Here is a 17,284-nt window from a genome sequence, read left to right as displayed (position 1 = left end):
AGTTTTTACCCTTATAAGAGGAGGGTTTGGGGGCTCCTCCCAATGTGAATAGCATCGTTCAACTTGATTTGTTGTGGAGCCTGATTCAGAGTTTTTGCCCTTACAGGAGAAGGGTTTGGGGGCTCCTCCCGATGGTCATCCGACGAAACAAACCTGAGCCATCAAAAATGTCTGTTTGAACTTTTCATCGTCATCTTTTTTTTCTTCCTTCTCCGTAAAACACTGTAAAACCCTCTCTCTTTCTCTAGAGAAGAAATCAAGGGAGGCAAAGAGTTCCCCCTGAAGAAGGCCATGAACATCAACCATCTCATTCTCTCTCCCTTCTCTCTCTACTTCTGTGCACATCCAACAAACGATCCTATATTTCTCCATCAAACACCGACTGACCTGCACACGGACTGTAGCATCAGTCAACTTGATGAGTTGTGAAGCCTTATTTAGAGTTTTTGCCCTTACAGGAGGGGGGTTTGGGGGCTCCTCCCAGCGTGGGTAGCATCATTCAACTTGAAGAGTTGTGGAGTCTGATTCAAAGTTTTTACCCATTCATGTTTTAAGGCATTAGATCTCAAGTTTGAACATACACGCATGTGCAGTTTGCTTTCATCATGTTCAGTTGCTTTCTAGATTATACTTTGAATTCTGGTGCATTTTATATCTATCAATTTGTATGTAACCAGAGCTCATTTTAATCTGAATTTTTTACTGAAACTTCATGCATATGTCTTCATGCTTTCCATAAAAAATCAGATCATTCTGAGTTTGTTTGACCCACTTTAAAAATCGATATTCAAAACCTACTATTTTGCACCGTCGGGATTTTAGCAGAATCAGGACCAACTTGCGGGAGTGATTTCTCCCTAACCAAAGATGATCTTTCCGATCCGTAAAAAGGGTTGTTTTCTAAATTTAATCTAGTTTGTTCATACCAAATTTCAGCGATTTATATGGTGTTTTCGTACCAGTTTTATGTCGAAAACCATAACTCTGTCACCCAGTGTCATTTTAATGGCTCAGATTTTGATCCATTTTGTTTGAATTTTATTTCCCTAATGGGAGATCGTTTTTCAATTCTGTAACATGGGTTTTTTCCGTTTATGTGTCTAGTTTATCTCTGTAAATTTTCAAAATTTTTCATGTTCAATTACTATTTTATTTTGATTAAATATAAGAACCTTGTATCCAGATTTTATAAATGTTCTGATTTTGGCCCCCATATCATGACTGTTGTAACACTTCTTCAACAAATCGCTATTTGATTGAAAATATTCTTCAAAAAATCATTGTTATGATTTTTTTGGGTCTCTAATGAGTCCCTATTATGATTTGTAGTATTTTTGGGTCTCCAATGAGCCTCACAATGATTTATAGTGTTGTCCGGTCTTTTAACTATGATTTATAGTGTTTTGGGGTCTCCAACGAGCCCCACAACAATTTATAGTGTTTTTCGGTCTTTTAACTATGATTTATAGTATTTTCGGATCTCTAACGAGACCCACAACGATTTATAGTGTTGCTGGACCTCGCTATAGCGATTTGTAGTGTTTCTCGCTAAACACTAAAACGATTTGTGATACAAATCGCTATCTGAATCAGGACCAACTTGTTAGGGTCATATCTCCCTAACTAGAGATCGGATTTCAAATCCGTAAAAAATAGTGTCTTTGTTATAAAGTCTAGTTTATTCTTGTAAATTTTAGCGATTTCTATGGTCATTTGATACCCCATTTGGATCTAAAACCAGACCCCTATCAGTCTGCCTTATTTGAGTGACATATGTTTTTATTTCATTTTGTAAGACTTATATATCCCTAACGGAAGATCATTTTCCAAATCCGTAAAAAGAGTTTTCTTCCTTTATGTGTCTAGTTTATATCTGCAAAGTTTTATAACTTTCTATGCTCATTTGATATTTCAAACCTGTTAAAAACTGAGACATATCTCCAACAAGTTATAATTAACTTCCATCCACTCAGTTAAAAGGTAATAATAACATGTCTCAGTTTTTAACAGATTTGAAATTTCAAATGAGCATAGAAAGTTATAAAACTTTGCAGATATAAACTAGACACATAAAGGAAGAAAACGTTTTTTACGGATTTGGAAAATGATCTTCCGTTGGGGAGATATGACTCTTACAAAATGAACTAAAAACCTATGTCACTCAAATAAGGCAGACTGGTAGGGGTCTAGTTTTAGATTCAAATGGGGTATCAAATGACCATAAAAATCGCTGAAAATTTACAAGAATAAGATAGACTTTATAAAAAAGACACCATTTTTTACGGATTTGAAATCCAATCTTTGGTTAGGGAGATATGGCCCTGACAAGTTGGTCCTGATTCAGATAGCGATTTGTATCACAAATCGCTGTAGTGTTTAGCGAGAAACACTAAAAATCGTTATAGCGAGGTCCAACAATACTATAAATTGTTGTGGGTCTCGTTAGAGACCCGAAAATACTATAAATTATAGTTAAAAGACCGAAAAATACTACAAATCGCTGTGGAGCTCGTTGGAGACCCCAAAACACTATAAATCATAGTTAAAAGACCGGACAACACTATAAATCATTGTAAGGTTCGTTGGAGACCCAAAAATACTACAAATCATAGTTGGGACTCATTAGAGACCCAAAAAAATCATAACAATAATTTGTTGAAGAATATTGTCAATTAAATAGCGATTTGTTGAAGAAGTGCTACAACAGTCATGATATGGGGGCCAAAATCAGAACATTTATAAAATCTGGATATAAGGTTCTGATATTTAATCAAAATAAAATAGTAATTGACCATGAAAAATTCTGAAAATTTATAGGGATGAACTAGACAGATAAAAAAAGAGAATTCGTTTTATAGAATTGAAAAATGATCTTCCATTAGGGAATTAAAGTTCAAACAAAATGGATCAAAATCTGAGTCATTAAAATGACACAAGGTGACAGGGTTATGGTTTTCGACCCACAACTGGTATGAAAACACCATAGAAATCATTGAAATTTGGTATGAACAAACTAGATTCAATTTAAAAAACAACCCTATTTACGGATCGGAAATATCATCTTTGGTTAGGGAGAAATTACTTCCGCAAGTTGGTCCTGATTCTGCTAAAATCCTGACGGTGCAAAATAACAGGTTCTGAATCTCGATTTTTAAAGTGGGTCAAACAAACTCAGAATGATCTGATTTTTGATGGAAAGCATGAAGACATATGCATAAAGTTGCAGTAAAAAATTTAGATTAAAATGCGCTCTGGTTACATACAAATCGATAGATCTAAAATGCACTAGAATTCAAAGTATAATCTAGAAAACAACTAAACATGATGAAAGCAAACTGCACATGCGTGGATGTTCAAACATGAGATATAATGCCTTAAAATATGAATGGGTAAAAACTTTGAATCAGACTCCACAACTCTTCAAGTTGAATGATGCTACCCACGCTGGGAGGAGCCCCCAAACCCCCCTCCTGTAAGGGCAAAAACTCTAAATCAGGCTCCACAACTCATCAAGTTGAACGATGCTACAGTCAGTGTGCAGGTCAGTCGGTGTTTGATGGAGAAATGTTGGATCGTTTGTTGGATGTGCACAAAAGAAGAGAGAGAAGAGAGAGAGAGTGAGATGAGGTTTTACCCCTCTCCTGTAAAGGTTAACTCTGAATTAGGATCTACAACTCATTTAGTTGAATGATGCTACCCACGCTGGGAGGAGCCCCCAAACCCTCCTCCTGTAAGGGTAAAAACTCTAAATCAGGCTCCACAACAATTAATGTGCAGGTCAGTCGGTGCTTGATGGAGCAATGTAGGATCTTCTGCTGGATGTGCACAGAAGCAGAAAGAGAAGGGAGAGAGAGAGTGAGAGGGTTGATGTTCATGGCCTCCTCCAGGAGAGATTTCTTTCTCGGATAATCCTGCAGTGCAAAGACTGTGTCTTAAATAATCATCTTTGGGGCACTTAAGTCTTTTCAAGAATCCTTCCTTGATTTCTTCTATATAGAGAGAGAGGGTTTTACAGTGTTTTACGGAGAAAGAAGAAGAAGACTTTGAAGAGTCAACATCATCCTCGACTTTCTGGACGAAGGACATGTTTGTCCTTTTTTTGAACTGTTTGTTTTTTCTTTTTTGAATAAAAGGCATTTTTGTCATTTTCTCAAACCATCATTTTATGAGAAGAATAACAAAAAAGAGTACTTAAGTCTTTGCAACAACACTAGAGTCCGATGCAAAGTTATATCAACATACACGAGAATACGAGCCCCATGTGCTTGTATACACGGTGCTCATTCAAAGCCCCAAACACAGACGTGGGATCCAGAATCATCCAGGGGAACATACACCACCCTCTCGGGCGGGATGGAGCGGGAAAGAGTTAGCCAGTTGCAAACACCCCTGCAATATTGATAAATTATAACCAATGCCATCTATATAAAGTAGAGGTTATGGTTTTCTTCGTCTCCCTCCGCTGGTGCAAGACGATCTCCCACAAAGCAAAGTACCCGAACCAACTCCTACCATGTTTAGCAACAACAAACATAAACATACAGATGCACCCCTTCTCCCTCTTACTGCACGACGACGATTCTTAATCCCCCTCTTTCTCTCTTCCTATTATGAACCATCTCTCTCACTCTACCTGGATTCTTCGTTGGAGACCTCTCTTGCTCAAGCCTTCTCATCTTCAAATGGCTTAGGGATGAACATGGGTTTCGCCACTCCAAGTTTTCTTGCTTGGTGGTCGCTCATGTTGGTTGCAGAAGAAGGTTCCCCCTTCTTGTAATTTTGATTCTTACTGGTTTTCCCGTTTCTTTTCTTCTGTTGCTCCAATTTCTTTCTCTATTTTTTAGTTTCCATCCCACTTGTTTCACAGGCCATGGAAGACAAATGGGTTCTCTGCCCTCTACTTCTCTTGTGTTACATGGCCTCACCATCTTCCTCAACCAATTCTCAAGGTACCCACTAAAATTCCTGCCTTTTTTCTTTTTTATTTACTGATGAAAGTGGAGAACATGCACTCACTAGGAAGGCACCTTTCTCTTTTTTTAGTTTTTCTTCTTCCCAGAAATAGGGCATCTTTTTTCATATTTTGATGCATTCCAGTTTCTCTTTTGTCTGAAAGGATGTTCTACCAATTTTGCTTGAATTGGTGTTCTATGGCTTGATTCATGAAACCCTCTATGTGCCTTGAGAGGCAGGCTTTTTTATCCTAGAAAAGTGTTGTAGAGCTGGGATGACACTTTGGTCAATCCGTGCACATGGTTCCATGTCACTTGTGATTCTGAAAACCAGGTCATCAGATTGTATGTCACCTCATTTGAGCAGTTTAGGAATTCTTGCGATGTATATTTTTGGAGTTTTCAGTTAATTTGAGGATATGGTCATCCTTGTGTTGTTCATGTTAAATTTCAGTTAATTTGAGGATTGGTTCTACGCTTTATTCAGATGGAGTTTTCCTATTACAGGGAGCTTTACAGGAATGATATTGGTGGTAAATTGCCTGAGTAGTTCGGAAATTTGAAGAACCTTGTTAGCTTAGATTTATACAGCAACAAACTTGAAGGAGAGATACCAAAGTCTTTGGGGAAGTTGAAATCACTGAGGTTCCTGCAAGTCTTCTTTGCTGCTATCTTGTAATTTCAGTTGGTTTGGCAATGAAAGGCGTGCTCAAGTTTCATGGGAGTGTGCTCACTTTGTTTTGTTTTTTTTGCTAGTCGTTTGAACAATAATAGGCTCACAGGGCCCATTCTGAGAGAGTTCACCACCTTTCAAACCTCAAAGTTTTGTAAGCAAAGTTTCCTTGAATATACTTTTTTTTTGCATTTTTCTACGATGCATGTGTGCATAACTCAAATGCTGTCTTTCTCATTAATGATTATTAAAACTATGCAGGGATGTCTCTAACAATGATCTTTGTGACCCTATGCACTGATGTCTTTCGCATTTAAAGCTTGGATATGCAGTTATGACGGGAAGAAGAAACAATAACAACTGAATTTTGAGAAGAAGGTTACAAAATTTAGTGTAGAATCCATACTTTTTTTTTGCTGAAGTGTGTGTGAAATTGGCTTGTGAGGTTAAAGCTTCAAATGGATCTGCAAAGTCATGATAGGAAGAAGAAACAATAAGTTCAAGTTATGGCATGTATTTCCGTTTATACTTTGCACCATTGTGCTAAAATGTGATGCTTGTTTCATTGAGGAACAAAGCATAATAGTGAACCAACTATTCAGTAATCAATATATGTCTTGGGTTGTATGAATTTGAGCTCTTGATTTCCATAAATGTTGACACATGCATACAACTACATTAAAAAAACATTCCATGTTTGAACATTTATTTGCAGAATTTTTAGGGCCGGATAATCTTGAAAATGAAAATGTTTTTAGCCTGTTCAGACCACATTTGCATATAATTATAATCGGATATGGTTTTAGCTTACTGAATCTAACTAAATGGGGTCAGATTCGATCAGATATGGATAAAATCAAATACATTAACATCCTTAGAGAGAAACTAAGAATTTTGAATAGGTGAAAATGGAAGAATCACTTTCCCAGCTTCCCTCTTTTTTTTAGGAACTCTTGTTAGAGAATCAAAGTTCTCAGCAGCATGATCCAATATCCAATTACACTCATTATTACAAAAGGGCCACAAAAACAGAGTGATCCAATACCCTCGAGTTGGGTTCAGGTTGGGCTTGGTGGGTTTAACCCAATGTTGTCAGTATCGCGGTATCGGACGTGAATCGTTGGGTTGCCGATTCAACTGTATCGCGTCGATACCGATACTCAACTGAATCGTTTTGTATTGGCTAAAAATAATAAACAATCATTACATGTCAATCATAACGTGACACACATTAAAACTATTAAAATAATTTAAAAATAATATTATAAAAATATTTGTTGGTATTTTTTTTACATTTTATTAGAAAATAGTTGGATCGACCTTGCAACGTATCAAAATTCTGCCGATACGAAGCCCCGATACACACCGATAACATTGGTTACTGCACCAAACATACCATTCATGTTTAAAAGTCCTTTCAAGTTACAGTTTCCAGACTTCGTAGATGAACTTTTAAACTGTGTCATCCCCATAATTGACTTTTACAGAAATTCATCCAAAATATGGGGCGCCAAACTCGGCCTAACTTTCAGCTAGGAAGCCACAAGACATGAGCAAGTAACTAACAAGAAGCATAAAAATGTTATGATCTCTTTCATTAATTGCATTGGATGAAAGGCATGCACTTTACCTACTCTACATGGGCTTTAGTAAAAAGCTGCTAAATATATTTAAGTGAACTTTTCTTTTGGATATTGTCCAAAACAAATGCTTACAAAATGCATAGAGTAAGTGAAAGATAGCCCCAAGGGAGGTTGGTGTAGTGGGGTGGGGCCTGAGTTGCTAGACAGATTCCTCTGCCCAAGCCATAGCCTCAGAGTTTTACGCAGCTGGCACAACGATTGTAGGTATGGCAGGCTGCGCCAACGCAACCAGGTCTTCGTGCCGGGTGCGATTTCTTCAGGTTATATATTAAAACAAAAGTGAAAGATAATGCGAGGCATAAGTCTTGGGGGCAGGGGTCCTAGCTTTAGAGTTTTATGCTGCTAGCACGATGACCGTAGGTATGGCAGGCAAAGCCACGCGACCACGCCGACCAGGTTCGAGTGCAATTTCTTTGGGTTATAAATCCAAAATAAAAAGCGAAAGATAAACATGCTGACTTTTCCAAGTTGTGTGTTCAAAACCGACTAGCCACCCACCACTATAGCTCTTTTTAGAAATTCAGTTGAGGTCAACTCCTAACTCAGTTCCAAAAATACATAATCAAACCGGTCCGAACTTGTATGGCTTTAGTTCCAGCCAGATCTTACCGTAGAACCGATTTTGGTTCCATCTTTGATTATATTCATGTCATTTGAATTTGGTTTTTTGAATGACACAGATTTAATTAGGCTTTGGGGTAATTTTGTGTTTTATTTTTTCTAATCAACAACAACAACAACAACAACTACGCCTTCATCCCAAAACAATTGGGGTCAGCGATATGAACCAAAAAAGAAATTCATTTTGGGTCTTCCACATGAATCCTTTTCCTCCAATCATTTCTATCCAATGCCATGTCCTCGGTGAGGTTCAAAGCATTCATATCCTTTCCTATCATCTCCATCCAAGTCTTCCTAGGCCTACCCCGACCTCTTTTAACTAATATATTTTCCCATTTCTCCAACCTTCTAACTGGAGCATCATTAGGCCTTCGCTGAATATGTCCAAACCACCGTAAACGATTCTCTCGCATCTTATTTTCAATGGGTGCAACACCTACCTTCTTACGTATCTCCTCGTTCCGAATCTTATCTTTTATTGTATTTCCGCACATCCATCTAAGCATCCGCATCTCAGCTACACTCATTTTTTGAATATGATGTCTCTTGGCAGCCCAACATTCCGTACCATATAGTAAAGCGGGTCTAATAGTCGTCCTATAAAACTTTCCCTTCAACCGCAATGGCATTCTACGATCGCACAGCACTCCAGTTGCACTTTTCCATTTCATCCACCCAACCTTTATCCTATGATTTACATCTCCATCAATTTCTCCATACTTTTGAATGATGGATCCCAAATATTTGAAATAATCATTCACCGGTATTTCTTGCTCACCAAGCTTCACTACACTCCCATCACTACTTCGTTGCTTACTAAACCGACATTCCATATATTCAGTCTTACTCTTACTCAACTTAAAACCTCTAGCTTCCAATGTCTGTCTCCATAATTCTAACTTAGCATTAACCCCAGCTCTAGACTCATCAATCAAAACAATATCATCAGCAAACAACATACACCACGGTACATTTTCTTGAATTGATCTCGTAAGCTCATCCATCACTATCGCAAATAGGAAAGGGCTTAAAGCAGATCCTTGATGTAACCCAACCGTTATCGGAAAATTGGTTGTCACCCCTCCACAAGTGCGGACATTGGTTACTACTCCTTCATACATATCTTTAATTATACTAATGTACTTGAGAGAAACACCTTTCTTCATCATTGTCCACCAGAGAACGTCCCTAGGTACTCTATCGTAAGCCTTCTCTAAATCAATAAAAACCATATGCAAATCTTTGTTCCTCTCACTATATCTTTCAATAAGTTGTCTAAGAAGATGTATAGCTTCCATAGTTGATCTTCCAGGCATAAAACCAAACTGATTCTCCGATATCATGACAATCTTCCTCAACCTAGACTCAATCACCCTCTCCCAAACATAATTCTATGAATGTGTGCTTGATTTTCTTTAATGGTAGGGAGTATCTCCTAGCAACATTCTCAATGAAAAAATGCTTGGCAACTTGATCACTATGCACGGGTCATCAAAATATCAAATTTTAAAAAGTGCAAAGCATGTTTATTTTAATATTTGGTGGAGTTTTTTTTCCGAGGAGTAAGAAAACTTAGTTTTATTTAAAGACAAGTTCAGAAAAAAGCCTAGGGTGATGAAGTATCAACCCCCAACTTTACAAGAAGACGAATGCAACTAGCTAAAATGGGGTGAATCCAACGAAGGTCTAGCGCCTAGGGATGACAGTGGACGGGAAGGGGGTGGGGGACAAGGTCTCCAACCCCGCCCCGTCTCAAAATATGAACCTCCATCCTCACTTTCATCTTAGGGAATGGATTTTAACCTTCACCCTTGCCTCCATCCCTATTTCATGTCCTCCATCCCCGGTCCAAATGGGGGCGAGGTGTGGTGGGGCCCGGTTTTCCCTTGATCTATTGTCGGGGAGGGGGAGGGGGGGGGGGCAGGAGAAAGTGTAAGTTCATCCCTGCCTCAATTCCCGCATGGGGATGGATTTTAACCTTCATCCCCGTTTCATGCCCTTCATCCCTGGTCCAAACAAACGGGGCGAGGCAGAGCAGGGCCCCATTTTTCCCCGTTCCACTGCCATCCCTTTTGATAGTACATGAAAGAACAAAGAAGACTAAGGGTGAAAAAGAATTCAAGTTGGACCATTCTTGGATCCTGGTCTTAAAGGGTGTGTTTGCATCACAAGACAAACGCCATGCGACATTTGTCTGACTCACCAGTCGTGTGACTAGCGCGTCCTGTGCAGATGCGCCGCAGGTATCAAATGCGAGACAACGCTCGGGAAGGGACCAGTTTGTTCCCGCACCTGTGTCCGGCGTATCAAACGCACCAGATTTGATTGTGCTATTGCATATTTGATTTGAACCAGATGGGGACTTGTTTGATCTGATTTTCTATAGATTCGGATGAGGAGACGGACAATATTTTATTGGATTAATGTTTGGTTCAATCCGATCCATTTATAGTAAAACCCCTGTTTCAACCTTTTTTTTTTTTTTTTGAAAAATCTGATCCACTATTGGTGTATAAAAATTCGGATCCAGAATCAATTTCATTTCATTCTATCTAGTTCAGATCCGGACTTATATTCGGACCTACAGATAAAATTTCAGGTCTAAACCGGGTCAACCATGACTGTGCACTTAACCCCTAGAGCACTCCGGACTGGGCTGTGGATCCCACCACTCTTATCGGGTCGAGTCTAGACCAAAAAGTAACCGGATCCAGATCATGATTCGAAGCCCTCATGGACCCAATTTTACCAGTAATGGCGAGCACCGTTCATCAGTTTTCCGTCCATGCAAAGAATCCCCGCCACCGGATTCCGGCGGAAACCCTAGAGAAAGATGCCGGAAAACGAGATCCCTCGCCTGAACCGGCTTGATCCCTTCCGGTTCGTATCGTCTTGGGTAAAGATCCCCGTCCCCTCTCTTCCGATTACCCACCGCCACCACCGATTCTCCTTCAGCCTCTCCAAAACCCTAGAAACCCTAAAAGCCCTCATCCCCCGCCGGAGCTTCCCGTTTTCCGGCGGAAACAGTCTCCTCTGCTCGTCTTCCTTGGGGTTTTCGAGGCCGGAGGAGAAGAAACCTGCCGGAAATGCACCGGAGAGGGAAGCCGCTGGCCCCATTGTCCGGCCTGGCCGACACCCGAAGGAGGACGAGGAGAGGGTTTTGATAAGCGAGGTGCTGGTCCGGAACAAGGACGGGGAGGAGTTGGAGAGCAAGGAGATGGAGGCTGCGGTGGCGGCGGCGCTCAAGGCGTGCAGGCCGAACTCGGCGCTCACCGTCAAGGAGGTTCACCAGGACGTGCTCCGGGTGATCGACAGTGGGTTCTTTACGTCGTGCATGCCGGTTGCAGTCGACACCCGCGATGGAATTCGGTTGATTTTTCAGGTTTAATTATCTCTTAATTTCGATCAATTTAGCCAATTTCCCCTGTTTTAATGTTGGTGGGTTGGTCTGTTAATTCTTATCAATTTTGTCCGTTTTATCGTTGTTGCTTTATTGGGGACTTTGGAGTTGAATTTAGTCGATTTGTTTGGATTAAGTAATTTGTTCAATCTTTTCATTTTTCGTTGGTTTGTTGCTTCCCCCCGGGAATTCGAGCTATTCTTACAAGGGGTTACATTGGCATTGCGTGCATTACCGTTCTCTTCCTGAATGGATCGTTGGGTGCAGAGGAAAGAAATATTTTGAACGAGCTTGTTGGGATTTCTCTTTTTCTTTTCTTTTTTGTTTGGTATACCTTGGATAAAATCACTATTCTTGCCATTTTTCAAGTTGACCGTTCTTCATATTTTGGACTTTTTTTTGGTGCGGGCTTGCTGATCCTTTTTGGTCTACATTTGTGTTTTTTTAGCTAAGATTTAGATGCAGAGTTACTTGGCTTTTTCTGTGTTTTGCCTTGCGATTCTTAACGCACAGTGAATAAAAGTTTGTTTAATTATTTTCTAGTTCTATCTGTGCAATGTGATTTTGTTTCATTGGTTCTATTTATTTTGAAGTTGGTATTCTTAGTTTGTATTTTGTCAAAAAACATATTTTTGCTTCCCCTTTTGTCAGTATTAACTTCTTTGGTGATTCAAGGTAGAACCAAATCAAGAGTTTCAAGGCCTGATATGTGAGGGGGCAAATGTTCTTCCTGCCAAATTTTTGGAAGATGCGTTCGGTGATGGATATGGTATGTTCTTTGGATGGGTTTTGTTTAACATATATTTCCAAATGGAAGAAATTTTCTCCAGTTTCTGTGACCATGTTACCATGTTTTAAATTTCATAGCTTTTGAATTAAGTTAATCTGTGTTATCAAGTTGTGCAGGAAAAGTTGTCAATGTTAGACACTTGGATGAAGTCATAAATTCAATTAATGGATGGTATATGGAGCGTGGCCTGTTTGGAATGGTTTGTGCTTGTTCCTTCATGTGAAGTTCAATTGCGATCAGCTTTTTTTTGAAGTTAAAGATTGAGTTCTTTGCAAATGATGCGTGTTTGGTGTTGTAGGTATCAGATATTCAGATGCTTTCAGGTGGAATCCTTAAACTAAAAGTTTCAGAGGCTGAAGTCAATAACATCACCATCCGTTTCCTTGATAGAAAGACGTAATAGTCTTAACTTTTCTTGACATTTTCAAGATATTTATCATTCAAATTGTGTTACCAATATCAAATTATTTTTCTTTGCAAGATTAGCGGGGAGCCAATTACTGGAAAAACAAAGCCTGAAACGATACTTCAACAACTAACGACCAAAAAAGGACAGGTCCATTATTATGGATGTATAAAGTTATGCTCAATTTTTTTTTTCAAATCTGGTTGCTGGAGTGTTCTGTGGATGTTAATAATGAACTTTTATCGCATATATCATTCTCATGAATTTATCAGCCAGGGGATATCTTGTGAGGCTTCGTCAAAATAATTTCTCTTAGAAAAATATGAGCAAAATGTTGTAGGATTAAATAAAATGAAAAAAGTAAAATATATAAAAAATTACTCTTACTATTGTAATTTCAGAGACAACATTTAGATAATTATGCATTTTATTGTAGGTTAGTATCTCTAATTAATCTTCTCTCATCTGATATCGATATACTCGTCCTTCTAATTGTATCTAATCTCTATTTTGTGTTATTCTTAGTTTTAATCCTTGACTTGAAATTAAAGCATAAAATGTGCATATACTTTTATCATCATCCTTGTTAGGCATCACTAGTATTGTCTCATCTTAGCAATATCCAACCTGTTAGAAAATGACATATATATGTATATACTTGAATATATATATATACTTGAATATATATATATATATATATATACACATACTTTTCGTAATACAAGAGTATGTATATGTATATATATATGTATATAACTATATATTTAAAGTATATACTTATATTCTTGTAATACTTTTTTATTTATTTATTTTTGTAATTTTATTTCTTTCTTATTTTTTTTGTCTTTTTGTCAAACAGTCATAATTGACTAGAGCTGTTGGACTGTCAAAACAGCCAACAGCCTTTTTGTCAGGTTCTGTCAAACAGTCAAAATGTTGACTGTTTGAATAGAGCTGTTGGGCTACTCCCAACGGCTCTAATTAGAGCTGTTGGGAGTAGCCCAACAGCTATCCCAACAGCTATTTTAATAGCTCCTCTCATGTAACCTCTCTATAAATAAGGGCATGCTGCCCATTGTAATTATATATACAAAGGTAGAGGGTTTTACCTCTTACATATTCAGATTCAAGTGCATTTATGCACTATTCTTATGTTTGTGCCGTGGAGCATTTTGTATGCTATTTTGGTTTACCATATTGGGTGAATGTATGTTTTGTCAAGTTGTTTGTAGACTTGATTGTGTGTAAGACTCTTTACACAACCTGCATGTCATCCATCTCTTGAGTCTTATTTCTATAGTTTTTTGTGTCTGACGCTAAACCCTGAGAATGTATATAGCGGCAGATACCCCAAGTTTTTCCATCCAACGCGTTCATGTTTGGTTGTAGTTTAGAAATCCTTTATTTTTGCAGCTCGATTGCTCTTCTGACTTTGCAATGAATTAATTTTATATATCAGCACACTTTCTTATATGCATTCAATTACACCTGAGTAACTGATGGAGAATAACTCCAAATAAGAATTATAAAAGAACATTCTTACCAATCTGATGTGTAAGAATGAAGTCTTCTCAGAGTTATCCATTGATACAACATGCTGTATTTTTCTCCACACACACACAGGGTTAGTATTTGCTACAATTGATTCTACCTACAAGTGACTTCACACTTTTTTTTTTAATCTAACCTCATAGATGTCAACTAGATGCTCCTTAGCAGGAACTGGCTTTTAGATCACTGGAATCTGATATGTGTATTCGCTTTTCCGGTGATGCAAAAATCGACAGCCATAAATACACTAAATTTTCCTGACTGAAAAAACATGTTTTTTCATTGAAAAAACACGACCCAAGGGTCAATTCCCCCTTAATAAAAAACATACTCAACAATCTATGAGGTTAGATTGAGTAAAAACAACTTATATCATGAGGTTCCAACTAGATTATAGGTAAAATAAATTATATCAATATATTTCCATATATATGCATGTATGCTTGCTTGCGTATTGGTTTATGGTTTGGTAACTATATTGCACTAAGTATTTGCTTTGGTAGCACATGCCCATATATTCCAGTACTTTTTCCTTTTTTAAAAATTAAGACTCAAGAGAGAGGCACAAACACATCCTATAAATGGCTCTGTTTCAACCCTTTGCTCATGGACTGTGACAATTCAAGGTGTTCTTGGCTTGTCACTATATGGTCATCTTAGGCCGATAGGCAAAATGTTACTCTGTTTTCTTTCCATAAGTAATTGTTGTCCTCAATCTATGAGGTTAGATTGAGTAAAAGCAGCTTATATCATGAGGTTCCAACTAGATTATAGGTACAATCAATTATATCAATATATATCCATATATATGCATGTATGTTTGCTTACCTGTTTGTTGGTTTATGGTTTTGTAACTATATTGCACTAAGTATTTGCTTTGGTAGCACATGACCATATATTCCAGTTCTTACAATTAAGACTCAAGAGAGAGGCACAAACACATCCTATAAATGGCTCTGTTTCAACCTTTTTCCCATGGACTGTGAAAGTTCAAGATGTTCTTGGCTTGTCACTATATGGGCATCTTAGGCTGATGGGAAAAAGGTTACTCTGTTTTCTTTCCATGAGTAATTGTTGTCCTTAACTTGATTTCTTGTTAGTTTACATGAAATGATAAACTACTTTTATGTAGGTGTACAGCATGCAACAAGGAAAAAGGGATGTAGAAACTGTGTTAACAATGGGAATCATGGAAGATGTTAGCATTATTCCTCAACCAGCAGGAGGTAGTGTACAGTTCTGCCTTGTCAACTAGAAGTTGCCTTTTGAAGTTTTTATTTCAGACTCTTTCCTTTTGTAATTTTGAGCTGCTAATTCCTTGACAAGTTTATGACGTTTAGTAGCTTGCCCAGACTACATTTGAAACAAAGTAAATAACAAAAGTTGATTCTTCTTACATTTCTAAAGTGTGACTACTAAGTATCACTTGATTCTTCGCTAACAAAAGTTTGCTATCATAGTTAAACATTCATCAAGCTATGATTACAACAATTATTAGGATTTGTGGGTAGCTAGGTGTTAGAGGGAGTTAATAAGGCAAAGTGAGAGGCACAAGCAAGAAGATTAAGAGAGAAACCACTAGAAGAAAGCTTCATTGATTCACTAAAATGAATGGTTACAACAGTATAGAGAGATCGATCCCTGTAGGGCACTACAAGACAAAAATGGTTGACTCTACAACTAAGGTAAAATACAATAATGCCCCCTATAAATAATGATATGTACATAAAATGGGGGCAATACACAGAATAGTAAAACACATATTACACTTCTCAACATCCGGGTATGGAGAGAAATGAAAGGCCTGCAATTCCTTCTAGAGGAGGTAATTGCAAATTCTGCTTGGGTGCATAGGCAAGGGTGCAAAACCATAAACTACCTCCTCACCACCTTTTTTGCTAGATAACCACTAGTGGAGGAGTCTGACCCAACTTTACCCCAAATCCTTAATTCCTGTCCCAATCAGTGGGTTCCAAACAGAGCCATAAAGTAAAATATTTTTTGGCGAACTTATCAACATCCAGTGGAAGCTGTATAACACACACACACACACACAAACAAACACTCCCTCTCTCTCTCTCACACACACACCCACACACACACACACACCCTCTCTCTCTCTCACACACACACACAAAGTTAGCAAGCAAGACATATATGAAAATCTCTATAGAAAGGAATTATTGGAGATGAGAGATGAAAAGGAGTTAGCTTGAGGATACAAAGCTAGCAAGCAAGTGCAAATATCCAACAATGTGGGTCTAACTACAAGGGGAGATTCCACTTCCTGCAACAGTCTAATCCAAGATTGATCCATGGCAATTGGTTTGGGATTTGCTAAATTGCTGACCTTCTTATGTATGTGTATAGAGCATAGTCACAAATATCACAAATAATTTTGAAAATATCGCGATATTAAAGCTGTAAAATGGAAAAACGATATTAAAGGTAACATATCGCATTATTTTCAAAATATCGGCAATTTATATATATCACTATAATATCACAATCACAACCCAATCAGCTGTTACTTTTTCAAAACTGTTAGTGTAGAGGTATTTTAGGATTTTTGAAAAAAAGGATATATATGTCGTTATGGATTTTTAACCGGTTACTTTTGGTATCAATTTTATAACTTTTTTCTTTAGGGTTTTAACTTTAAGTCTTTTAACTTTTGACCTTGACCCTCGATACTCGATACTCATGGCTGCGATAGGGAAAGAAAGAAGAAAAATATGAAGGGAAGGAAGAAAAAAAGGAAGGAAGAAAAGAAGGAAAGAAAGAAAGAGGAAGGGAAGAAAGAAACTAAGGAAAGAAACCAGAAGGGAAAGAAGAAAAGAGGAAGGGGGGCTGTCGGTAGCTGGCTTGCGACAGAGGAAGAAGGAAAGAAAGAGGAAGGGAAAGAAGAAAAGCGGAAGGGGGGTTGTTGGTGGCTGCCCTGCGACAGGGCAAGAAAGAAGGAAGGAAGGAAGAGAAGAAGAGAAGGGAAGGAAGAAAAGATGGAAGGAAGGAAGGAAGGAAGAAAAGAAAGATGAAGGGAAGGAAAAAAAGAAGGAAAGAAAGAGGAAGGGAAAGAAGAAAAGAGGCAGGGGGTTGTCGATGGCTGCCCTGCGACATGGGAAGAAAGAAGTAAAGAAAGAGGAAGGGAAAGAAGAAAAGAGGAAGGGGGGCTGTCAGTGGCTGCCCTGCGAAGTAAGAAAGGAAGAGAAGAAGGGAAGGAAGAAAAGAAAGAAGGAAGGAAAGAAAGA

At 38.2% G+C, this 17,284-nt stretch overlaps 1 protein-coding gene across 2 annotated transcripts in view; it reads left to right on the top strand.

Annotated features, from left to right (window-relative positions):
- The first annotated feature begins 10,677 nt into the window (after window positions 1-10,677).
- LOC149828943 (outer envelope protein 80, chloroplastic-like) overlaps window positions 10,678-17,284 on the top strand; it is an 83,683-nt gene continuing 77,076 nt past the window's right edge. For both annotated transcript variants that reach the window (XR_016434093.1, XM_090017011.1), the window contains exons 1-6: window positions 10,678-11,271; window positions 11,965-12,058; window positions 12,196-12,278; window positions 12,378-12,475; window positions 12,566-12,635; window positions 15,169-15,262. Coding sequence is in view for 1 of the 2 variants with exons in the window: in XM_090017011.1 (XP_089873137.1) it covers window positions 10,723-11,271; window positions 11,965-12,058; window positions 12,196-12,278; window positions 12,378-12,475; window positions 12,566-12,635; window positions 15,169-15,262 (988 nt within the window). In the remaining variant the exon portion in view is untranslated. The remainder of the gene's footprint in view (window positions 11,272-11,964; window positions 12,059-12,195; window positions 12,279-12,377; window positions 12,476-12,565; window positions 12,636-15,168; window positions 15,263-17,284) is intronic.

This window comes from Nuphar pumila, chromosome 9 (genome assembly GCF_984573655.1).
Source record: "Nuphar pumila chromosome 9, dmNupPumi1.hap1.1, whole genome shotgun sequence".
NCBI lineage: Eukaryota > Viridiplantae > Streptophyta > Magnoliopsida > Nymphaeales > Nymphaeaceae > Nuphar > Nuphar pumila.
Note: the sequence above shows the minus strand (reverse complement) of the source record. Positions and strands in the feature narration are given on the sequence as shown.